The following is a 25,546-nucleotide window of genomic DNA, read 5'->3' on the forward strand; positions in this document are numbered from 1 at the left end:
ATTGTTGTTGAATTAACTTATTTTCTTGACAGATAGGAGCCTACTGCTACGTGGAGTGTTCAGCTTTAACGCAGAAAGGACTGAAGACCGTTTTTGATGAAGCTATTATAGCCATTCTAACTCCAAAGAAACACACAGTGAAGAAGAGAATAGGCTCAAGATGCATAAACTGCTGTTTGATCACGTGAGACATATTTGACAATGGCCAAGCTTACTGTGAAATCCTACTGAATTTAAACACAATGCATTAAGTACACGGCAAAGTTGTTACAGGTTTGAAAGCTAAAACTATGGTTCTGCCTTCTACAACCAGTGAAATCCAGAGGAATAAAATGAGACTCAACAAACTTGTAATAAGAAGCCACCGTGTCTGTTACAAGTATTTTATTCAGACTGGAAGGTACAATCTCTCAGGGTTACATAGTCTAGAGGAAGCAAAAACTGCACCACGCTGAAACGGCATCTATGTGATTTTATCGAGTGGGGACGCTTGGCCTGAAATACTCTAAATGAATTTGGACAGTCTTCTGCTTTGACTATACATAAATATATATATCTTATAAACCCCCGCCCCCAATTTTTGCACAGTCTGTATGGGATCTGCACAAAGAAATACCTTGTCTCTCTTTGCTCCAGTTATCTGCTTTTGTATGTAAGCTGCTTCCGGTTCCAGTGTATCCACAGAGGTGCAATAATCAGACCAGCCACATAGCCAAAGGTAGCTCCGAAGGAACAGGAAATGGGCCATACCTGAAGGGAGAACACAAGGTAAAAGCAGACAATGAGAAAATGTCTGTGTTTTTTTGTACTTGGTGAGCACAAAACCTAGGTACTGACTGAAAGACAGTAGAGTCTTACTCTAAAGCTTGGCGTGCTTTCCTAAAAATGCCAAAAGTGTAACAATCATCTTCATGAACACTAAATGCTGTTGTACAGTTTTTAACTAATATGCATTAAAATGTAACCAGGCTTCTGGCTATTGCAGAGTTTAGTTCCATATTCCCAAAACTATGTGAAAAACTGTAGAAGTCTTTATATCCCCCCTGAAGTGTTCAGCTAACCTGACTTCCTGTTCTGCTGCACACATCTGGAAACCTACTGATGTCTTGGTGGTTTCTCCTTTCAATCTCTCATGGTGTTCTGAAACCTTTAGAGGTGTGTACAGATGAACTGATATTCAAACAGACCAGAGACTGAGATGGATAGAGGGGGTTTCTTGGTGTTTTTTGTCTTGAAAAGTAGGCAAAGGGCTGAATCTCCCCCTGGCTAGCAGCAGGGAGGGAACTCAAACTTGGAAACTCAACATCTTGCATTCACTTCAGCAAACATGTAGTAAGCCACTTATGTTCTAGAGCTTAAAGCTCTCTTCTTCCTTATACTCAATACAGCTGACTCAATTTCACAAACCATCTAGTGCAAAGTAATGGGATTTTTTCCCCTACCCCCCCTTTTTTTAACTGGTATTGATTTGTATGGAGGAGTGGCCAAAACAAGACTTAGCTAGTCTGTCCTGAGATGTAGCTTATATTACCAGTCAAATACAGACTGCATTTGATGGAAATCTCAACTAAGCAATTAAAAAGATTTACTGTCAAATAAACTAAATTCCCACCCTCTTCAAAATTCTCCTTTGCATGATGGTTTTGCAAGGACAGTTCTGCACTTCCTGCTGGACAGTGCATATTCCTGAAGCAAGTGCAGACTGCACTCCCTTCTTTCAGTTTTGAATCAAGGGTGATATTTCCACCTTCTGTAGTGCTTGAGATGGAGACATGAACTAGATATTAAAGAAAATATCCACATCTTGGTGTCCAGCCAAGACTGCAATTCATGAATATCAAATGAATTGACTCTTAATGGTACTGGTTCCTCCATTTATTTTCCTAGCTCTGATTCCTCTCTTCACTATTGTGGAAAAATGCATTTATTCACATCCTCTGATCATGGGAATTTTAACTAGGAATAAGAGTAACTTATTTTGTCCTCAGCTGTTTCATCTTCACATTCCTTAGCATTTGCAATTTTATATGTTATTTGGAGGTCTTAAGGAGTGTAGCAAAGATGACTATAAACAAGGTGCCTTAGGTACTCTTTATTGACCTTGTTTCATTCTTATTTCTGGACATTCTGTCTGTGCTACTTGTTTCTGTTGCTGAATATTTTGGCTGTTGCCTCTCAAACCAAAGAGTTGCTTGTTTTCATTAACAGTGGTATTGTAGATCTTCTATAAAAAGCCTTGAGATGCTTTGGCATGGTAAGATATTCTGTATATTTAAAACTCATGTGAGTTTGTGGCCTTGGCTAAACTTACATTTCAGGTGGATCTTTTCAACTTGTAAATGAAATGTAATTAAGTTATCTCTAGCATTTTGCATATTACACATCTAAAGGACAAAGCAATGAAAGATGTCCATGCAACCCCAGCTGCTCACTCAGTACCATTCAGCTGGAACAGGAGTCATACATTTTTCTCTGCTGATGAAATCAAATACCACTCTAATAACCACAAAACTATAGACAGAGGCTTCATAACTCAGTGGTCTTTTTACATCAGAATCTCTGAGTGATCAATGATCCTGCATTATATCTTACCTACATTAGGTGAATCTGTAGTTGCCTGTTTGCTTTTCAGAAGTATAGGTAGATGTGGGACTCTGAATTTTTCATGTTCTCTTAACTAGAGTCAATATCCCTGATAACCTGTTGACCCTGTATGTTTTGCTATATTGTGTATAGTGGACAATTGTTGGTACGATTAAAAGGATCTCTGATGACTGTTGTAGCTTCTCTTACCTGACTGAACTGCAACTTGGAACACGGTTTTTCAATAGTTATTTTACTTTCAATACTAATTATGCCTCTGACTGTCTTCCAAAACATTCACTTTTTGCTTTTTAAAAATCAGTGTTACCTTACGGAAGTTTCAGACTGTTTCATTTAACACCTGAATCTCTGAAATCCAAACCTCAGCAATGGCAGCTGCCAAAGACAGGGTGCAAAGGGAAGAAACCATAAACCACTCCATCTCACTGTCTGTGAATGAGACAGAAAAGAAACACCATCTCATCTCTTCTAGTGGTGCAGAACAGAAGGGTACTAGGCCAGGTACTCATTATGCTGGTCAGATGGCTTAAAGTAGTTTCAACAGCAATCTGATTGGCCTTTTGAAAACTCCCTAAGCACAGGGGTTAAAAGCCGGCACTTCAGAACATTGCTATCCCAATGATATGTTTGCTAACCCTTAAGGCAGGGCAAAAAACTCCTAACACATAATGATACTAGTTCTGCACCTATTATTCTTGACTGCTGCCCTTTAGGCTACATATAGCCATGCGATATAAAGCTGCAAGTTATCAAAGACAGATTAAGATGTGGCTCTTAAGCACATCAGCTGCACTAAAATAACAGCCCTTGGATATGCTTTTTGTCTATGAAAGTGGTTTGCTTTATTCTGCATTAGCTGCTGGCCTCATTTTTCTGAGACCAAATCATTTCCTGCTGGACCTTTTTACATTAATTTGACTTGCTTGATCGGTCTGCTTTTGCCCTGCCTTTCATATTATCTCTTAAACTTGGTTTAGGTTCCCTCACTTGGAATGATCTGCTTCTAAGTGATAAAAAGCTAAGCAGCTAATACACATCTGCCTGTTCTAAGGGATTCCATTCTGCTTATTCAAAGTATGCAACTTGTAATACACCCCTTTCGTCCCCTGAGAACTATTCAGCTCAGTTTCTCCTACTTTATGCTCCCTTCTGCCATGAGGAAGCTGACATATCCCATCCCAGTACTGATGTCATGTCTAGGCTGGGTCAGCAACAAGGGAATACAATGTTAGGCAACACTGCCTAACTGCACACTTTGAGGGGGGAGAAAGCAAGGAGGGAAGAAGATTGATCTGGAGACAAAAGTGTGCGGAGTGCAGGAGACAGCACAGAATGTTCTTTAGGATATGCTTTGTTTGTCCCAGCAGCTGGGAAGCATCAGCTCCCATCCTCACAGCCTAATATGACTCAGTTTACATACCAGATGCATGTGGAAAAGGGCAATTTTACCAACCTGCATATGATTACTAGGAGTCTGAACAGCAACTTGACAAAAACAAATCTCCACCTATATGCTTAACAAGAACTAAAATGGCATTTTAAGGGACAGAGCATGGGCCAGAGGTTTATGGAAAATGATCCTGACTTCTGCTATTTGTTTAGTTTCTGTTTGGCTGTTTCATCTAGCAGCAGTAATAGAACTGAAGAGGTTTCTTTAGGCTTGCTAAATAGACAATGCAGAACTGCAAGGTTTCTAGTGTATATCAGAACTCATTTTAAGAATAAGGACTCAAAATACGAATTGCCAACCTTTCAGTACACATATGTTTCCTCAGTGCTCTTTAGAACACCTGTGAACTGACATGAGAATGCTTAACATACTGCATGGAAAGCAGAGCATGTTGCAGGATCCCAGCAAGGTTATCTAGCTCTGCTGTACTATGCATGTAGCTAGTTAAATCAGAATTCTGACTGCATGACAGCTTTGTCATCTATTACAAGTCTGTAAATTGCATCCCATGCAATGGGAATTACATAGACATTGATAAGAACATAAAGGCCAGATTCTTAGGGGCCAGAGCAGCAACATCCTAATGAAGTTTTAGAAGATCCTACAAAGTAAGCATCTGACTGCTGGAACTTTAATTATACAAATGCAAATACTATATATTTTGTGGTTTTAGTAACCTGGTCCCATTCTTCAGCTGAGTGTTTTTCTCATATTCCTAAACGCCATTCTTTTTTGTATGCTTACTATTTCAAAAGATCCATTTCTGACTGTCAACTAGAAAGCTATGTCGTATTTCTTGTTTCATTTTAAAAATGAATAAATGAGCACAATGACTTTCCCTCCCTGTTTCTAACATGCCTTAAATTCCTGATTGTTTAGTCTGTCTTGTCTTTAAAAAATTCAGTACATGCCTTCAATCTATTTTGGTTGCATGCACATGTTAACTAAAAATGTCTTATCGCATTGTACGCAATGTGTGTGTTGACAAGCACATGCCGAGGAGAAGAAAGTGTGAGGGGTTTTTTGCAGGCTGGCATTTGTAACTAGAAGGTGATTTGGTGGATATGTGTTATAAAATGACAGCAAGTATAACTGCCTTTGATTGCACCCTTAAGGTTTACATTAAGAAAACATATCATTAAATAAACAGTAATAACCACATGAAAGTGGAACGAGCTTCTACCTGTGTTAAAAAGAAACTGAAATGAAACACTGGATATTATTGCTTCTACTCGTGTAAAGCAACTTCTTTTACAACAACAAAAAAATCACAGTAGGTGGTAGCTCCAAAAGCAAATACAAGAAGGAAACTCTGTGATCTGTGTTAAGACTAACACACTAATATGAAAGTTTACAGTCCTGTTCCAGTAAGCACCAAGACCTGTACTCAAGATGCTCCAGATGATTTTTCAGGTTACAAGTGTCTGAGAGGTATCTAGGCTGATACTTACATTCATACTGGCTCAATTACATGGCAGTCAATGTACTTATTTGAGTTATATCAGTATATATTCCACTACAAAGAGGGAATAAATCAATTTCCCTTTCACCTAATGAATATAAAAACACTGTAGGCTTCAAAGTCACTTATCAGGTACTACAGATCACAACTATGCTGCAAAAAGATGGATGGGTGGGCAGGCACACAATAAACCCAGGAACCTGGTTTTAAAGTTTGTTATCAAAACAGTCAAGAGACCCAGAAACTTCACAGTTTCCAAAATCCAGCTGGCAGTGACAAATGGGATGTTTGGAATACACTGCATATAAAGTGTGCTGATAAGGTTTTGATCTTTAATTATACCACCTTGTTCTGCAATTAAATTACCTTGCGCTGAGCAGAGAGAGGATGTGTCATGACATGTCTAGAAACACTTAAATGATGCTGTTCTGTTTCAGTGGTGAAGTGCTTTAAGATGCCACTTCTCAGATGACACATGAAGCAGGATCCTAATCACATGTGGTTATTAAAAGAACACCATCAACTTGAAATAAGCAATCTGAAAAAACTGAGTAACTGTAACAAAGGAAGTTATTTTCTGTTTCTTTACCAGAACTGTCCTGACTATAACCCTTAGGTAATCACTGTACATCAGAGGGCTAAAGGGAACTAGAGATGGATATACAACTCTTAAACCTTTTGAACATCATCTAGAATAGCCTTATTTAAGTGATCATAACTCAGCGTTGTAAACTATTTTGCTATCTAATTCTTAAACAGTTTTAATCTCAAAACTTTGACAAAATTGTCCTACCAGTCTCTTGTAGTAAACTGAAACCCACTTTGCCCAGGAAGTCTTGAAAAGTTTGGGGTGTTCTTTTTTGTTTGCCCATAAGGCAACTATCTCCACCTTTGTCTGAGACAGGTGCATGCAGGTTATGGTTCTGCACACCTATAACCAGGAGCAGCCATGGAGTAGGCCTCCCTGACCAACTGTTTTGCATAGGTACAAAATAAAACAGCAGAGGGGCAAGAGGCATGGCTGAATTGTGTTTAAAAGGTACTTTAAGAACAACACTTCTAATGAAAAACTGAATCATCAGGATACCAACTGACTTTCAGCAATACATTTTATACTTTGAACAGAAATGCTTTATGTGTTTTTCATTTCCATTCTGCAACATTATTCAGATATTTAATGTAATTTTATTCCAAAAGAAGTATTCTGCTATTAATATTTACGTAGCATAAAAGTTGTATGATAAAAAAATAAATGCATTTTACATCATTATTTTTAACTGCAGACAGGCCCACTTGGTGAATCAGAATATCCCCTGTACACAGTATTTTTCAAACATAAACATGGAAAATAAAGTGAAGATTTTCTGAGACACCTGTATTTATCACAGTTTCGTTGCATGTCACACGAGGTATGTGGAAAGAACCAGTATGTCCTCTGTGGTTTATGAGTAACTCAGGATGAAGTAGCATTTTGGTTTTAGCCATCAGAACATGACTTTGAGTTCCTGATGGAGAATGTCATACCAAGTTTACTCTGCAAGAGTCTGAAGTGCTTTGAAGTAAAAACAAATTACAGTGGAAGATATACAAGACATGCTGATATCTGATATTCTGATTAGATAAGACAGGTAATCATACTACAAACTTCTCAGCTTTTACAAATATATCTTGACCATGATGTAAAAGGATCACTACAATATAGTTTTTCATTTCTTCTATTAAGACTGCAGGAAAAAATGCTGGTCCCAGTACACACAGCTAAGGGCTGGGAAATAGATCAGGAAAAAATGAACTCAAGGTTGCCTTCTTTTACAGCCACAAAGCAGCAACAAAGTGACACCGTAAGAACTGCTGTAGGTGGCAAGTCCTACTGCCAGTGTGGTGATTCAGCCAAGAGGTGCCTTTCAGAAAAGTGCAGGCAGCTTTATTCAATATTCTACTGGAGCTCCAGCATCCTTGCTACTCTTTCTTTAACCTCTTGTTTGCTTCAGGTGTGTGACTAGAGGCCATTTTAATTTCAAGCCATTTCTCTGAGCAAGACTGATCTCATCACAGAAGTGGCTTTACACTCTCTACCCTCTGAACTGGACTGCAGTCAATTTAAAAGTAGACTGTAGACACTCTGAAATTGCCTGCTCTTCAAAGGGTAGACACTATATTTGCTGAAGTGCTAAATCCTGATCAAGAACTAAAAGACAGTGCTTAAATGTTTGTGCAAGCCTCAGGTGATATTAGATTGTTCTAATGGAGTGTAACCAATTGCATTTTTTATTCCAAACTCAGGGCATTTCCTCATCTGCTGAATGTCAGATGTTTTTGCCAACTTTTAACATTTCAGGGCTACCAACAAAAGGGCAGCAGCAGCAATGCTTTGGTTTGCTTTATCACATGGTATTTCTCCACTAATGTTGACCCAACCAATTCTTATGGTAGCAATGTAAAAATGCAATTGTGTTTCCACAATACATTGTTACACTACAAACACTAACCATAACCAACAGAAACATCACAACCAGATTTTGCAACAAGTGGGCATAAAGGCCTTAATGCTGCTCTCTGGTAAAATACCCCTTTAGTTTTGCCCATATAAGATTTTAAACCACATTTTCTGTTTTAGAGCAGAACCATTTCCACTACAGATTAAAGAAAAAAAAATAATGAAATCTGCATACAACAGAAAGTCTGAAATACAGAAAGGAAAACAACCATTAATGAAACCTGTTCTTATCGCAAAAGCTGGTCCTGAATCCAAAGACTAAGCTATTCCGTTTGAGTGCCTTTCTGGATCTGAGAAGGGTAGATCCAAAACTGTAAACCTCAAGCTCTCTGCTTTTAGGCTAAAACGAGACACAGCTGATGCCAGAAGCATAACAGCTTAACACTTTGTTCATGGAGATACCTAGAAATAATTTGATTTTGACTGAGTTTTGATTACTTTTAAGGCCACCTTGCTTGGGATTTAATGTGTAGGTGTTACTGTAAGCATACCAGCTGGATTCGGCTCTATACAAAACACTGAACAACTGTGTCTTCTGGGGGAATTTTTTAGATATATAAATGTATTTTTTAATAGAGAACCTCCTCCTGTGCATGTATTACTTACAGGTATTTTTCTTTTCGACACATCAGTCAGTAGACAGGCAACCTGCACTAAAGACTTCCTTCACAAACTAAGCAAATCTGTGACAAAAGCAGAATTCTTTGAGGGCCATTCTTTCCCCTCTCTTAGCCTGAAGACAACACAGAATGCTCCTCTCCTCTTTCACTGCTACAGTCAAAGAAGCTACCATGAGTTTTTAGTTATTCCGAAAGGAATACTCTCATAACACGGGTTGCATTAATGCCCAGTGAACTTCTGAAGAACAACAGGAATTTCTGTTGCCTCTGAAGATTTCAGAGACACCAATGCACAGCTGCTATGTGCAACTCAGTACCAGTGTTATTAAATCCATTGGTGCATAAAAGGTGATATTTTTATATACAGCATTATTAGCAAGGCTTATTTTGGGAATAAAGTAAAACTTGCCAGATGTGACATGCCCTTTAAAATCCTAACTGAGCAAGGAAAAAGTGCTTGCCTCACTGGACCAAGAAAGTACATAAGACTTCACAAGATATAAGACTGCATTTCAATGAATCCCTTGACTTTGGGGTTACATTCATGTCTATCAGCAATTAACTACTGTAAACACACATCTATGCCAGATTGATGGTGAAACATCTTTAAAGATGTATACTCTTGTAAAGGGTAAAATCAAGTGTTTTTAGGGAAGAAAACTTGTTTTACTTAAAGTATCAACCTAGTCTATTATTCTTTTAAATAAAATTTTACTATCTTATTACACTGTTGTAAAGATGGCTGATGGCATAAAAGTTTGCTACTCATGGAAAACACATTTCCATTGCAGCTGTAAGCCACAATATCTCTACAATACAGACAGAAAAGTGTGTTGCCTGTTGTGCTGAATTCCTACAGAATCTTTGAAACCATCTGCTTAAGGCCTGGTAGATACTACTCAGCTGAAAGTGTAGGAGTTTGGTAACCTGAGGAATATCCTCTGAGGATCTTTAGGAAGAAGTGTTACTAGTGTCATCATTTTATGGGAATTGCAGACTTCAGTTATGTTTAATGGAATAATTTCTTCATGCCAACAAAAAATATTAAGAGCACAGACATTCGGATTTATAAAGAGAATCTATAATGCCAACTTCACATTTTTTATTGCACAACTACAGAGCTGATGTTTGCCTTCCTTTGAAATCAGAAGTGTTTAGTACAGTGCTTTGGCCACACCATTTCCACAAATCAATCCAAATCCATTTAAAATGCATTCTGTTAAGTGCTTTGATGGAAGACAGAGTGGAACTAAAACACCAAGAAAGCATCTTTCCTTCTCTACCCATAAACGATAAAAGCTGCCAGACTGAAGGCAAACTTGGAGCCTTCTTCATTATGTCACATTCCTCCTCCTGCTTGTCTAGTTTCTTCTTACCAAAATACTTACCAGCTTTATTTCATGCTAAAATTTGCATGCAACAGACACTCCTAAATCTATAACAAAGAATCTATGAAAATGGAGGTATAAATTTTGCATTTTCCGTCCTTACATCCTAACACTTCAAGCACAGATGCTTCCAATGACATAAAACATTTGGCATAAGCCAGCTTATGAGCAAGTCCAATACAGCAAGTCCAATACAGTTTCAGAGCAGTAGTGTAGCATGCATATCCAGAAAATCAACATTCTTGTATTTATGATAAAGGTGTACATACTAACCTGCCAAGGCCGATCCCAATCAAGAGGAATAGGGAATGCTCCAAACCAAGCTCCAAGTATACTGCACACAGTAGTAATTTGCAAACTGCTTTCCCAGATGGACATAGCTCTGTAAAAACAGTGTGTTACAAGGTTTCAGCAGCAGATCTGATTTCTCTCAAGATTTTTGAGACTACAGATATAAAATTCCAGATATTTCATAAATAGCATTCAGGTTCCTCCTAAAAGATACAAACTATACATACAATGTAAGTTGCTTATTTTAGCTATAAACATAACCTTTCCATACCACACATTACTGCACCCCAAAGAACTCTTGCACTGCGAATTATGACATCTATCATAAGAGATGTTAGTGACTTCAGTTCTCAATACAGCCTACTACCACTACTGACTCCAAAAGTTTAGGAAAAGTTGGGTTTCTGTTCAACAGATAAACACTTATCGCCTGTCATCAGTCTTCCAAGGGATTGCTCTGCTTTTCTCAAACCATGGACATTTGAATACTCAGTACCAACTAAGAAACAACAGCAGAAATAGAGAACAAAGTAGTGGACAGTTCTGAGACAGGAGAATTGGGTTGAAATCCCTGCTCCAAATCAGGAAGTTAAGAGATCTGAATCTTAAGTTTGCTACATCTCAGACTGTAAATGTAAATTTAGCTTTAGCTAACAGAAGTGAAGAAATAGTGGTTTTATGGCTAGAAGAGTAGTTGGATAGTAAACTCTGAATTGCACATGTGCTGTTTAGGTTGTATGACACGAAAGTTTCACTCTACATCTTGTTTTGAAGACTGTAAAACTTCTGAGTACACCTACCTCATGGCTGCATTAGCTACTGACCGAAGGGCTCACAAGTGTAAAGCAAACATTTTTCATTGTTTGCAAAATAAAGTTCATACAGATTAGAATATTTATGGTGTAACACTGAGATTTTGAGAACTGTTTCTTCTACAATGACCCCATCCCTTTAATTTAAACTACTCAATTTCAATTCACAATACTACCAGTTTGAGATTCTTTCCCCCTCCCAAAGGGAAAGGTCCTAATTTAACTGTAAAACTGTTCAAGAATCTGCACATTGAAAGCTTGCTGAGTAACCAAGCGGAGAGCTGTCAGGCAGCATGGTCAAAAGAACATCCACTACAGCCTTAAAGCAGTAAAAGAGCCAGCAGAATACACTGAGGACTGACTGAGGTAGATTTACACCCCACAAGACATCTTATCTGGTAAACCTACACACACACTGCTGCACCATATGGAGATATCAGACTGAGTCCAAAAGCAAAACTATGGAACATGCAAGGCACAGTGCCCAAGTGAGTAACAGCCATTGGCAGTTTGGCAACTATTTGCACTGCTAATCCAACCACTCTGCAGCATGGAAATGGTACTCAAACACAACTTGAGTTGTCCTTCAACATTATCCCCAAGGAACAATTACTCTTTTCTTCATGGAATGTCACCTATTGGGATTTTTACATGTAGTCTTTGACCCATTAACTCATCACATAAATGCCTCATTTGCACGAGGCTAATAACTGCAACAACATTTATAATCTGAATTTTATAGGTTTATTTAACTATGAATAAACTACAACTAAGACCATTCTGCAGGCAAAACTAGTAGTATTTAAGATAAGAAATGTTCACTAGCACCACAAAGGCCTTTTAAAGTCTAAATTATTTAATCCCTTTAAACAATACAATACACTGTTTAAATAATGTTTGAATTAAGAGGTTAGCTAAAAGAATTTATTAAAACAGCTCCTGGATAGAGAAGATCTGGAAATTTGGACTGCAGCAGGACTGAAATACTAAGAAGGTCTGAGTATTTGATGCTGCCTAACTTTACAAAAGACTTTTCTAAGTATGAGTATGCAGTTCACAAACAAGTGATAGAATAGGTGAAATGACAACTAGATGGAGCCCTGAAGTTATGGGATTACACCATTTTCAGGCAAACTCCAAATAAAACCTGTTTCCTACTCAAGTGACATCTTATAATTGCTATCATAAAATTCAATGCCATTACTCAGACAGTGATTTGAAATCAACAGTCTTCAAAAGGAACAATAAAAATCAGCAACTGAAAGCCGGTTTCTTAAAAGGCTTTTATGCATGAGGCTATTTCAGCCAACAGTTACTGAAAAGCCATTTAAGGCATAGACACCTGCTCTCCTCAGTGCTGATAACACTTTCTGTAGCTTCTATTTCCCTCTGTCTGCTTACACCAGCACATGACAGCATATGATCAATATGATCAGCATCATGACACTGGTCACAACACTAACTGACAGAATACAGAGTCCAGAGATAGGTGGCATGGGCCTACCCATCCCCAAACTATAAAAAGTAAGAAAAATTGCTCAAAATCCATGAAGTAAAAATAAAAGAAAACCCCCACAGCAATACATTTGGTTCATCAAATTGATATTTCCAATACAAAAGTGCACTCAGTTTGAAAATGTGAAGCATATGTGATTTTCTGTCTGAGCTGCAATTGTTTCATGTATATAAAAAAACCCCAAAGCAACCAAACAATACCTCCTCCTCCACCTGCAAATAACCAAACCTTTACTATATAAATAGTTAAACCTGCAGTGTCACAGTTTACATGTTATCGTTAGAAGGCACATATCACTCATCTCATAGAGGCATGCGCACTTAAAGACTCCTCTTGTAGTAAACTTAATAGAAGTGATTTTACTAGCAGTGACTGCACTTCCACATGCTCCAAGCAGAAACAGAGAAAGCCAAGCATCTCTGCAGAAATTACAAGCACTTTGCAAGATTATCCCCACGTATTTAAGTCTGATTGACTCAGCTGTACCACAGCTATTACTATGCAATAGACTACATGAAACTTATTGGTATGTAACTTTATAGATAGTCAAATGAGAAGACATTAGACAATGTACTTTCACACTAGCCCACCTAAAACATAGTGGAAAGCAGAGCAACAGCTAGGGAATTAGTCTCTTTTACTTATTTATACTTGATTTATCAAGATAAGGACATCTAGAAAAAGCAAGTTTATCTGTCTTTCTGCAAAAGCAATTGCACAAGCAGGTTTTGAGCTGATAAATATTGCATAGGCAAATAAGAGAAACAAATATAAATGACAGTGGTTAATTGTTTAAATTGTATTCAGATTTTTTAAAACAAACTCCTTTTTCATACTAAGCTATATGCTTAATCAGACTTTCCAGCTTGCTGTTCCAGTGAAATTCAATTTGCTCAACTCTTTTTCCAAGGCAAACAGCCGTGTTGATATTACCTAATCATCCTTTTCCTCCATTCAACCAGTTCCACCTCATTCCACACGGTTAAATTAGACGCTAAATGCAAGACATTCTAACTCATTCATAAGGTTAAATAAAAAAAACACACAGCATTATTTTTAAAAGAGCTAAAATCTTGCTAAAATCCATGAAAAAAATCCCAAACCTGCTACAGTATTTCTTTGTAGTGTATTTTTATTCGAAGGCTAGTCTAAATAAACGTAGTTGTTAAATAGACATTTTATTCGTGTGTCACAGAGCTCATCAGTATGTACAAACCGTTACAACAAAAATGTTAAATCAAGACTACTGTTTCCTATGCAGTAACTGTGCTGAAATAAGATGAAGATCTAGGCTAGGAAAGACAGAAATCATCAGGCATTCACAAATCTAACCTGGTACAAAGACAGACTGCTGTCACACATCTGTTACTTCAATTCAACTATTATTTCCAACCGTAAAACCTGCAAAGATGACTAAGTGAATCTGCAGTGATTTGTTTTGGCTGAACAACTCCATGCTTTTATTAAAGTCTATTCAATCCTTCCACTGGAAATGAAAAAACAAAACCCAAGCACAAGGATTCAAGATCTTTTTCAGCAAGATGAGAACTGAGATAAACCAAAAGTTATTACCTGAAACTACTACAAAATCTCTACTTGCATCCTCCTCTACAGAAGTTGAAACCAAAAGTAACTCCAGAGGTCAGCAGCATTATACAACTCTTCACTTTCTTTTGAGATAAGAGGTCACCCTTACAAACTATTAAAAGTGAACAAATGCTAACATCTTACTATTAAATCTCAAAGCATGTGTGGGGCTCTTTTATGCTTCAGCATCCCAGTCTTTCAACAATCCTGGTATGTAGCTAGTGCAGAAAAGGTAGGAGAGACAGAACACTTCTGAAAAAAACATTATCTGGGATACATGCTAATGTCATGGGCGTCACTGAGGTGAAAGTGAGGTAAAAAGACTCATTTTACTCTAAATATACTCTTGAAAAAAATTAATGCTTGGAACCTCTGACACTGAAACAGCTTTCTTTGTAATCTGAAGACGAGCATGGGTAAAGATTACATACTGAAGACCACAGTAAATTATATTATTTTCACTCTTACATTCACATTTAAAATACCATTAAAATACTGTTTGCTTTGGCTTGTTATTCTTAATTCAAAAGTAGTATTTACAAAGGTACTGTTGGATCATCTGCAAGATTCTCCCTGTACAGCTCAGTCTCAGGTCTCCTCTTTAATTGAGAGCCACCATACTGGACTCAAGAATGGTTTTATACCAGCAAAACGTGTGTTTGGAACTTTACTTTCTTCAAACACATATCGAAACCTAGAATGGTTTGGAAGGGACCTTAAAGATCATCCAGTTCCAACCCCTCTGCCCTTTTCTTTGTCAGAAAAGCTTCCATAAGCCTGTAATTACAAATATGAGAACCACTCATAAATTCAGGAAGTTTTCCTTTCTTAAAGAAAAAAAAAACCCATAAATTTCATGATCTATTGTTTACCTCAATTCTGTCCATTTCTTTTTTGGTAAGATCAGAAACTTTAGAATAGAACTTACCCATTTTTACTAAATACCCGTATCCACGCTTGGATGTTTGGTCCCAGCATGCACAAGCATTGTAAAGTTGTAAAGGTAGAGAGGAGAACTGAAAACAAAAATGTCTCAGTCACTGACCTACAAAGAAGGAATATTACAAAATTAAGTGAGGTAGTAACTAATTTTCTGAGAATTCCAAAGTAAAGGGTTGGCTTTTGTTTTTCCCCAAAAGTCAGGCTGTGAAAGTATGCACGCTTTCTTAAGTGTCACGTAGAAGAATAAAGGATTTTCTTCTTACTCTGTAGAGTAGTAGAGAAAGATGGAAAGAATTCTGGTATCTGTGTGTTATCTCAACCAAAACTGAGATGCAGTAATTATTTTAAATACCCAAATATCCCATGGGTGTACCTCATGCAGAACATCAGTTCTGAACTGAAGTACACATGGATATTTACTTCATTATTCCATTAATTTTTCTAGTTTCACGTTGCAGAAGCAGCCATGAAACCAAACTATGTGATGCCATCGTTAGTCAGTAACTTCGCACCTCTCTCAGAATAAAACACTAATACCAAAGGATGAAAAAGAAGCAAGATGTGTGTTTTAGAGTCTCATGGGGAAAATGACTAAATGAAACTTGGAAAAATAGCTGCAGCTGTATGCTTAATGGGTAATATTAAAGTAGAAGCAGTTGCATGTAACTGTCTTGAACAACACATCTCCAAATACACAGAAATTGTAAAAGCCAGCTTCTATAAATAAAAAACTGAACAAAAAAAACCAACAAACAAAACCAAAACCCAAACAAACCACAACCCCCCAAAAGACCCCCAACTGGAAAACCCCCCTCCACACCAAACCAGCTATCCTTCTTTCCCCAGTCAGGAGCTGATCCTTTAACCTCCAACGTACCAGGAACTATAAAAGTACTTCTACCATATCTGCAAGAACTGCCCCATAAAACATTTAGAGAAAAATAGGGTTTTCTGACTTACCCTAGGAGAGGTGCTCCATAGAGAACAATAATGGCATGAAATACTATGCAAGACATGAAAAAGTATATACAGCATTTTAGAAATCTGGATATCTAAAAAAGAGCAATAAGATATCAGAATAATGTTTCAAAAGAAAAGAGAACATAAGTAATGTACATGGTCTATATCTTATCAACAGCATTGTACTCTACCCACTTCTTTAACTTCAGCCACAGTGAAGCATGATAATAGCATGGTCTGTGTTGAAACAGTTTTCCCAATGTCTGATACTTCAAATAATCAACTAAAAATGATTACACTCTATTTAATTTTTTATGTACCCTATTATTAACATAAAAACGTGTAACTAGAAATGACAAGATAAACAGAGATGGTTTTATTGGGTATTTTTACACTTGGTTTACATTCGCGTGTTACGTCCATTCATTCAAAGACATCTTTCACAGAAAGTGAAAACAATATTTAAAAGAAAACATGTAACATTAAAAAAACCCAACCACATTCAGAATCAAATGTGATAATTAAAAATTACACCAAATAAAAACTACATTTTGAGCTTGGTTTGTTAAATTCTAAATCCATTTGAGAAATGTCCATTATTTTCTATAAATCTGCAAAACACATTTAATTTTCGATGAATTTAAACCACAGTTTCTGGATTCTCACTATATCATCTAGAAGCATACCCATTTAACAAACAGTTCTGGTTAGATCTGTTCTGATCAGGTCACCAGTGGAAACCCATGATTTCCCTTAAACACTTTTAAACAAACATTTATTCCTTATGCTAGGCTGGGGTGAAATCTCACCTAGAACACAAAACCTTCTTCCTTTTTAAATCACAGATGGTTAAAATACCTGTTTTCCATAGTGATTGTGTGTATTTCACATCACCCCTCAGTCAGCCAAACAGAGGCTCTGCCTACAAATATGCTGTTTTTAGGGATGTTTGCTTAAATGTTGAAGACTCATCCTCTCAGAGCACTAAATCGTGTCCGATTCAGTAAGTCGGGAGTGCAAAGCTGTCCTGACTACAAAATGCAGGTATATTCCCCCACTCCTGAGCAAGTTGTGTGCTGCTGCAAATTCACTCTGATCAAACCTATTTCATTGGGATTCATACTTCTAATGACCCCATTAAAAATTATGACTAGAAGAATTTATCCCATCCTTAGATTCTTCTGCATGCAAGTTTTATCATGCCCTTTTAATACTTTTCCACATAGCTTTTAAAAATGTACCAACTTTGTTTAAATTGTAATAAGCTGGCCTCTTTTTTGGGTCTCAAATTCTACCAACTACTTCTCTTCCTGTAAAACTACTACAAACTTAAAAGTACACATGAGAAATGCTTTTCTTCATGAGGCTGAAGGCCAGGCCTGGGCTCTGAAATGAGTTCTGCACTCATTCACTTTTGCCAGGTTTTGCCACTGTTGTAAGGATGGGACTACAGACAATATATTGACAAGGGAAAGGCATAAAACAGGTTATTTACAGGTAGATAAAGTGTAACATCATGAAAACATTAGAGAACTCATTTCAAAAGGTGCTATGCTCAGCTCATTCATGGAAAGCAAGAATTCACCAGCGAAAAGTGTCCTTTCTTTCTGATTATCACAATGACAGCATTTGCTTCCCCTCCACACCATCTGGTAGGAATTCAACATTAAAAATCTTACCTTGTGAGCAAGCGAACTTCTCTTAGGAGAACGATTTGGCTTAAGGACTAAGTGCAAGATTACATTAACGGTACCAACGCAAACAGAACAAATACACAGCCACACAAGGTGCGTTCCCAAGACCGTGAATCCATCCCAGAGGAGAGCCGGAACAACCGCTGTCAGAATAACCGAGAACACACACAGCAGGTTGGCAGCAAAGAGCCTCCTTATTTCTACTTCTTTCATCGTGGTACCGGTCAGCCGGCCCCCTGAAAGACAGCAAGAGCGTCCTGGTACTCAAACGTACGACACGGTAAGGTTTTGCCTTGTCGCCATCGATAAGGCAGAGCTCTCAGCTTAGTTTGGGGATCAAAGTGATTATTTTAGGGCAGAAGAGTACTACTGGTTTAAAAAGGAACGGAGCAGGGGGTTTACCCCACACAAGGGACAAACCCCTCTCAACACCACCTGCTCCGGGACATGAGGGGCAAGCAAGAGGAGGAACCGGCCCGCCTCTTACCACAGCGCTGCCGCGGGGCCGCCCGCCGACGGAAACCGGCGCCGTAGAGGCGTCAGTTCCGGGGAGGACCCGGAAGTGGTTGTGTTGTTGCCGTTGTTGTTGTTGTGGTGGTGGGGAGGCCGCCATGGTGTGTGAGAAGTGTGAGTGCGGGCGGGCTGGCAGTGGGGTCTGCTGAGCACGGGGTGGGTTCGGGTTCGGGTTCGGGTTCCGGTTCTGGTTCCGGTTCCGCTCGGGTTCGGGTTCCGCTCGGGCTGGGCAGCTGCGGGCCCCGGGTTGTATAGGGTGGGCTTTAGGTGCCGGTTCCAGGAGTGTCTGGAGCTGTCGTTCTCCTGTAGGCAGTATTTGGTGCGGGTGTTAATGCCGTATGGATATATTGTTTTCCTTTGTAATCCTTCCGTGTGTAGGTGAGAAGAAGCTCGGTACTGTAATCACTCCCGATACCTGGAAAGATGGTGCGAGAAACACGACAGGTAAGTCTGGGGACGTTTAACGCTTGTTTTTCGGGTATCTTAAAGCTAGTTGGGCATCTTGAGTTGTCTTATGATCGTAGGGGTAAAAAATGAAGGAATTGGGTTAATTTCTAACTTCCGTAGTTTTCCTTCCATTCTGATTTAGTCACTGCCCAAAGCAAAGGGCTGGAACTGGAGGATACTTAAGGTTCCCTCCAAACAAACAGTTCTGCGTTGTATTCATTGAGATTTTATTTATTCTGAGCCCTTCAGTATTGAATTTTTGTGGTTTACTTCTTGTATGAATTAGAGATATGCAGGTACAATGTAAATTGTTTTGTTGTCCTGTGCTTTAATGCTGTGCTGGGTGCTTTATCTCTTCTTGTGACTTTATTTGTAGAGATGTTAAAGCTGTCAACTGTATACTTTTTATAATAGGCTTGGAACAGGGGAATTTACTGCTTTAATGCTTTATTCTGTCTGTAGAAAGCGGTGGCCGCAAGTTAAATGAAAACAAGGCATTGACCTCAAAGAAAGCAAGGTTAGTATTTGATACTATTCTTGGCTAAAAAAGACAGTTTTCTGTAACTGAAGCCTGTTCCCTGCATTTTTTGGCAACTGCTCAAACTTGTCCAAAATCCACTTTTTTTAAAAAAAAGGGGAAAAAAGTAGGGATTATGACATTTGATCACTTGGCAAAAGTGTGCCCATGTGTATTTCATGGGTACTTTCTGCTGAATCGTAGAGCATGGACAACTGTTCTGCTGCAGTTCTTACTGACATTGCTATGGTTTGATGCTTTTGTTAGCAGAGGAGCCAAGAAGGTTTATTTTCTGTGCTAAGGTGGCTGGTGCAACCTCTTGAGCATTTTTTTGGATGTCTCAAGGGTGCTCTGTTACCTAAGGGGGTAAGGGGCTTGAAGATGTTTAAGTTCAAAGTAGTATCTTAGTTAAAAGGCACGTTAGAAGTAATCCTTGTCAGAGTGTCTATGCTCTCTGACTTAGACTTTTTAGGATGAAGCAGAGGAAATACTTGATTTCAAGGTGTATATATAAACTACCTTTCCTTTTTCTCAGGTTTGATCCTTATGGAAAGAACAAGTTTGCAATCTGTCGGATCTGTAAGAGTTCTGTGCATCAACCAGGGTCTCACTATTGTCAAGGATGTGCCTATAAAAAAGGTGAGTTTCACAGAGTACACATTACCCCAGTTAGATTTGAAACTGGGGAGCTAGTGGAAAACTCCTGAATTAGTTTTGCCTTGCAAAGAGAAGGCTAAGATGAGATTCAGCTGCTATCTTCAACTACTAATAGGAAGGCTTAGAGAAGATGGAGTCAGACTCTTCTGAGGTGCACAGCAATAGCATAAGAGACAGCATATGCAGGTTAGAATGTGGAAAATTCTAATTAATTATAAGGAAAGCAGTTTTCACTGGGAGTGTGGTCAGATATTGTAATCACAGTGACCCTCAGAGGTTGTGGAATCTACATGAGATATTCAGAGCTTGACTTGAAAAGCCCTGAGCCAGCCTTATCCTAAGTTGACTGTGTTTTGAGTGAGGCAGGGGCAGGAGTAGAGGCTGCTGGAGATCTTTTCCAACCTAAGTCATTCTGTGGTTCTGTTTCTTTTAGAATGTTCCTGGTATCTAAATCAGTAGGATTAGAAGAATAACTGTAAGCTTAACCTTGGCAATTGCATAGAAAACTGTTATCTAGCAAATCAGATTCTCCTTAGTTTAAAAAAATAATAAGATTCTGTAAAACTGAATTACTTGTTGCTGTCCTTTTTCTTCTCTTTTTTCCCCCTCTCATTTTTACAATAGCTATATTTAAACCTCTAAATAGTGGTCTCAAAAAAAAAAAACCCAGAAAACAAACCAAATCCAAAAATTCCTCAACCAACCACCCCAGATCCACCCTGTGCCCCAAAATCCCAAACCACAAACCAACGACAAAGCCAGCTTCTGATATTGGTAAAGCAATAGGCTGGCTTAAGAAAAATAGAATACCTAGGGAATAAAAGGCAAAGAAAAGAATAAATTGAGTTATAAAAGCAATTAAGTGTCTCTGAAGGCAAATCATGCTCATGGGTTTGTGCTTGCATGTTGTATTGCACGTTCAGTGGCTTAACATAGCTATTGAAAGGTTTGTTTCTCTGAAAGAAGCCTGGTCCATGTTCCAGATGTGAACATGCTTGATGCATTGTAAGCCTTATGGACATAGAACTTTTACCAGTTTTGTGATTTTTGAGAAGGTAAGCAAAAGGGCTCAAACTTGTTATTTCTGGAAGGGGCAAAAAAGGCAACATCAACTCAGTCACATTATTAGTACCAAGGAACCTACACAGCAGATGGTAAACCAGTTGTTAGATGTAGAGCTACAGCTAACTAGTAGTAAGTTTTGTTTATGAAATTACTTTAATTGCTCAATAAATGTGTACTGTGTCACTAGGTCAGTGGTTTAGCAGCCTGCCGTAGGAGGGTTGCCTTTTCTGGTTGCTAGATGCTCACCAGATGGCTGCTTGAATCCAATGTGGTAGAATATTGTTATGTTTCTTAAACTTATGTCTGGTTTGGGTGGGCTTCAACATTTTGTCTTTGCTTGTGTATCCTTCCAGCTTGAATCTGGTTTCTTCGTAAAATTCAGAACTCCCAAGTGCTTGAGGCTCTAGTCATGACCATCAGTGATGTGGTTATGGCATGGTTTTTGGAGCAAATGCAGTCATATGGCTTAATTCATCAACTGTCGCATCTCTGAAATTGAGAGGCAGTGTAAACTTAATTACTTCTCAATTTTGAACTGAAGTGAACAGCCTGTGAGCTAGATTTTGCTCTCTGAATCACAGGGCATGTTCCCTGTTCTCTTTCCTAATGGATTCTTAGTGACTCACATGATGTCAATATATGAAAGCATATGATTTGGAGAAAGTTAACACTTTACTTTTTTTTTTTGTCTGCTGACGAATAGTCTTGTAAAATGAGAAGTGACCTGCCAGGCAAAAGATTTAGCACCTTTCTTTAGGTGCTTCAGAAGAAGAGGCAACCCATCCCTCTGCCCCTGCTGAACTTGTGTACTTTTTGCTGCTTTATTCTTCTGACTTGCCACTCTTTGTGTTTTGGTCTGAGACATCAGTAGTCCCCTTCAGCTCTTGAGTGTCCTTAGTGTCCATTGACAATTTTGCTACTCTAAAAATAGATTCATTTCATGAAACTGTTTTCTTCTCAACTTTCTCAGTTGTCTGAAGCTCCCACCTCTTAATCTTGAATGTAGCAGTCAGTTTGGTGGTAACTGTATTTTCATAGCCTCCCTACTTTCTGTCCATCTCAGGCCTCAGTTTGACTCCAGGACTTGCAAAGTTAAATAATAGACTGTTTTTACCTGTTTACTAGATGGGAGCCTTTCCTGGCTGTCTCCCAGTATTCCAGCAAATTGCAGAGCTTTTGGGGCAGTTTTGTGAATCATAATGCTCTCAAAATAGAGCTTTTTTGAAGTGATGGTATTATGCATATGCTGTAAATACTAATTTGTATTAAAAGTGATATTATTACTTCTGAATTTGCAATATCTGGTGAGAAAATACAGAGATTGTCAATGAGAGCTCATATAAATAAGTTTTTAAATCATCTTTACAAAAACACAGCAGCTATATTTTTGAAGGAAAACTTGAATGATTGTAAAGTAATTTATACACCTTTTGTGTGCTTGTAGGCATCTGCTCAATGTGTGGCAAGAAGGTCTTGGATACGAAGAACTACAAGCAAACTTCTGTCTGATTGTTTTGACTAGTCTTTTTGTAGACTTCAACTTCTGTGTCTTTGTACAGTAATTTTTCTCTGAAATGATTTGTGAATATTACTTGCTGGAAGGTAATGCAGTTACTTGGAATGAGATGAGAGGTAAATACAGTCTGGTGGCTGAGAAATGTACATACTTGTTTTCTTGTTTTAGCACTAATGTTAACTGATATTTAAAGGTAATGGTTTTCAGCAACTGATACAGTTCAAACTGAAGGAGAAGATCCTTGTTGATAGGTTGAAACTATCATGACACAGATCTTGAAGATTTACAGTTTTATTCTTTGAACGTATCTTAAGTCTTTGCTTGTCTGATAGTAATATTTTATAGATGTATATAAAATACAAGCTTGTATCACCTCATTAAAGTAGTATCTTCATTTACTTCTATGCATATAGGTATTTATAATTCCTCTCAGCCCAAACTATTGCATCCTTCCCTTTAAATAAATGCAGTTATCCTGTTTATTTTTCCTTCATTTTCTGGCCTCCAGTAGGGCTGGTTAGATCACAATTGTTAAACTACTGAAATCTAGTGTGTTACTCTGCCAGGTCTTACTTTGGCAGTAAGACTGATCAGTTATTCCCTTGTTAGCCTCTAAGGAGGTGTTACGTACAGCATCTGGTGGCCCCAAGGCAATAAAATAATAAGCATCAATTTCTAATGCCAGCTTTCAGTCTCAGCATTTCCTAGGTTTGTTGGCTTTTAAATACTTGGTTTGAAACTGGCTCTTGAATTCTATGGTGTAACTGCCTACACATGTCAAATCTGAAAGGTCAAGATCTCTTCAGCATTGGTTTGATGTAAGACTTGAAGCAAGCTTCTGAGCATGAGGAGTTCAGTGTGGCTCTGCATTTCTTTTATCCTTCAGTTACTTTCTGCATAAGAAAGCAGTTACTGTTATGCAGAGTAATAAGTGTTGACTGTGCATGCATTTTAAGGGGAAAGAATGGTACTCATAATTCATAGACCTATTTAAGTGTGTCTCCTCCCAGCAATCTCCTCTTGGCAATATCTTGTGCTTTTGCAACTTTCTTTCAACTGTAACAAAAAACTATTAATGGTATTTTCGCTATTAATAGATACTCTGGTTTAGGTTTTCTTTTATTCTCAAATCTGTTACTGAGAGAACTGCATGACTAATGGGGTCTGAAAAATCGCTGTTCTTTCTGTAAGTGGAAGAAAATAGAATGCTGAGCATATAGTTACTCTCTTAGCTCCTGCCGTGCTGTGATTATGCTGTAAGTAGCCCTCTAAAGGGTTGCCTAACATTTCCTGTCACCCTTAACTATCCATTATTGAGCATTTGTCACTGAAGTTTCTTGTGCTGAATGTGTTGACATGTTGACATCCTGCAGTTGCTAAAATGGTAATTCTTTTCAGCCCTTGATATTTACTAAGAAGCTGTGTCAGAGTAATGGAGTGAGCTGGGTCCCAAAAAGAGAGGAATGCTGCTGCTTTGTATTTTAAAGACTTCACGTACCTTAACAATTGGAGGTATGTGGATTAACTAGCTGGTACCCTACAATGTTACTTCCACGTGGTGCTGGCCACTCGTTTCCAAACACATTAAGGAATTCTACTGTTGGTGTACATCTCTCTGGCACATCCTTTGTATGGATGAGAAGAAAATGACTATAATTGACTTGAAGTATTGCAGCAATATGTCAGCAGAGTGTCAGATTCTCCCATGTTCTCTGAACTCTTCACCCTTTTGTGGGTGGGTTCTATAAAATGGGTTCATTTATGCTATTCTCTGACTGAAACTTCTTGTCTTCCTAAAACTTGCCAGTATCTGTATTTCAACTGCATGACTTTGTAACCTTGAATATGTGACACAAATGGAATGTTTAATGCACTCTGTAAATATTGGCACTGACTGAACTCTTACCTCATTTTGTAACTGATTTAAGAACAACAGGGATTTAAATAATATGATCCTTTGTTCAGAAATATTTTGTGACTGGAGCTTGTATGCACCTGTATCTTGTTACTGGGCAGCTGCTCTTGCATGTTAGAATGTATTTCTATCGGAAAAGGAGAACACTTTTGGGGTTTGTTTTGTTTAATAGTGCATACAAACAGTGGTTTATTGTTCAAGTGGATTGTACATGCTTGGGAGCTTCCATCTGTAGCTCTCAAACCTTCTTAGCTTTATGAGATGTTAAGTTCCTGAGATCTGTAAAATTTGCTGATGCAACAGTCACGTTTCAGAAAAGCCTATTTCCAAAGCATTGCTTTGGAGACCCATTGGTTTAGATTTGGATCACAAGCCCTCTCCTGCACCTCTGAGATGCACCACAGTTCAAGGCAGTCTTGGTAGAAAAGCACTTAGTGAGCTTTTAAACTTGGGTATTCCTTCAGTATATTGAGTTATCGTATAAATGCATTTTTGTTGATAACTAAAATTGTTTTGTTTGCATAGGATGTCTTTCCTGAGACATTGTGCAGTGAAAAACAAAATCTGCAATGGAAAGTTGCCATTTTTGTTTAATGTACTGAAAAGAACACGTTAATGTTCCCAGATGAGACAGATATCAGACTGTCCTCTAAATCACAGGTTACATAAGACATTTGTGCTGCCAAATTTAGTAGAATTAGAATTTTCCTCAGTAGTGCTGAGTTCCTGTACTGTTTCTGTGTGTTCATTGGCCAGAGGTATTATTGAGCTAAGTATAAGCAACATTTTGATGCAGATTATAGAGAGAGAAGAACTGATTAACTATAAAATGTTACTGTGCCTGTAGCAGTTGATCATATGAAACTTGAACAGGGGCTGTTGAAGGGTCCTTGTGTCAGGCTGTTCTCACATTCATGTTGTTTTTATTTTGTTAGGTGTTTTTTGTTCGGTTGGTTGTTTGTTTTGTTTTTGTTAAACCTGTTCCTTGTGCTGGAAGCTGGAGAAAGGACCATCCAGTACAGTCATTCAGCAATACTGTTCCAAAGCATTAGGACTATTTTGATTGTTCATGTGTAGAAATAGGGCAGGATTT

At 38.2% G+C, this 25,546-nt stretch overlaps 3 protein-coding genes across 8 annotated transcripts in view; 2 read left to right on the forward strand and 1 right to left on the reverse strand.

The window, feature by feature from the left end:
- RHOQ (ras homolog family member Q) overlaps positions 1-5,215 on the forward strand; it is a 20,614-nt gene extending 15,399 nt beyond the window's left edge. For 2 of the 3 annotated variants that reach the window (XM_034060458.1, XM_034060459.1), the window contains exon 5: positions 33-5,215. In XM_034060458.1, coding sequence (XP_033916349.1) covers positions 33-188 — 156 coding nt within the window. In that variant the 3' untranslated portion in view covers positions 189-5,215. The remainder of the gene's footprint in view (positions 1-32) is intronic. The other variant, XM_034060460.1, reaches the window with a different exon arrangement.
- Positions 1-18,341, reverse strand: part of PIGF (phosphatidylinositol glycan anchor biosynthesis class F) — a 20,004-nt gene extending 1,663 nt beyond the window's left edge. For 2 of the 4 annotated variants that reach the window (XM_005144581.3, XM_031045069.2), the window contains exons 1-5: positions 17,809-18,271; positions 16,130-16,221; positions 15,156-15,272; positions 10,295-10,403; positions 617-750 (exon numbers count right to left, since the gene is read on the reverse strand). In XM_005144581.3, coding sequence (XP_005144638.2) covers positions 637-750; positions 10,295-10,403; positions 15,156-15,272; positions 16,130-16,221; positions 17,809-18,036 — 660 coding nt within the window. In that variant the 5' untranslated portion in view covers positions 18,037-18,271 and the 3' untranslated portion in view covers positions 617-636. Of the gene's footprint in view, positions 1-367; positions 751-10,294; positions 10,404-15,155; positions 15,273-16,129; positions 16,222-17,808; positions 18,272-18,310 lie in introns of those variants that run through there. The other 2 variants (XM_034060457.1, XM_031045070.2) reach the window with 2 other exon arrangements.
- Positions 18,342-18,374: 33 nt separating this feature from the next.
- Positions 18,375-24,432, forward strand: CRIPT (CXXC repeat containing interactor of PDZ3 domain). Its single transcript, XM_034060258.1, has 5 exons — positions 18,375-18,450; positions 18,715-18,780; positions 19,246-19,300; positions 19,836-19,939; positions 22,467-24,432. Exons 1-5 carry the CDS (start codon positions 18,435-18,437, stop codon positions 22,529-22,531), a joined length of 306 nt encoding a protein of 101 aa, XP_033916149.1. The 5' UTR covers positions 18,375-18,434; the 3' UTR covers positions 22,532-24,432.
- The last annotated feature ends 1,114 nt before the right edge of the window (positions 24,433-25,546 follow it).

This window comes from Melopsittacus undulatus, chromosome 3 (genome assembly GCF_012275295.1).
Source record: "Melopsittacus undulatus isolate bMelUnd1 chromosome 3, bMelUnd1.mat.Z, whole genome shotgun sequence".
Lineage (NCBI taxonomy): Eukaryota > Metazoa > Chordata > Aves > Psittaciformes > Psittaculidae > Melopsittacus > Melopsittacus undulatus.

Coding starts and splice junctions, on each gene's coding strand:
- CRIPT (XM_034060258.1), top strand. Junction 18,781..19,245: donor TGGTGCGAGAAACACGACAG/GTAAGTCTGGGG, acceptor TTCTGTCTGTAG/AAAGCGGTGGCCGCAAGTTA. Junction 19,301..19,835: donor TTGACCTCAAAGAAAGCAAG/GTTAGTATTTGA, acceptor CCTTTTTCTCAG/GTTTGATCCTTATGGAAAGA.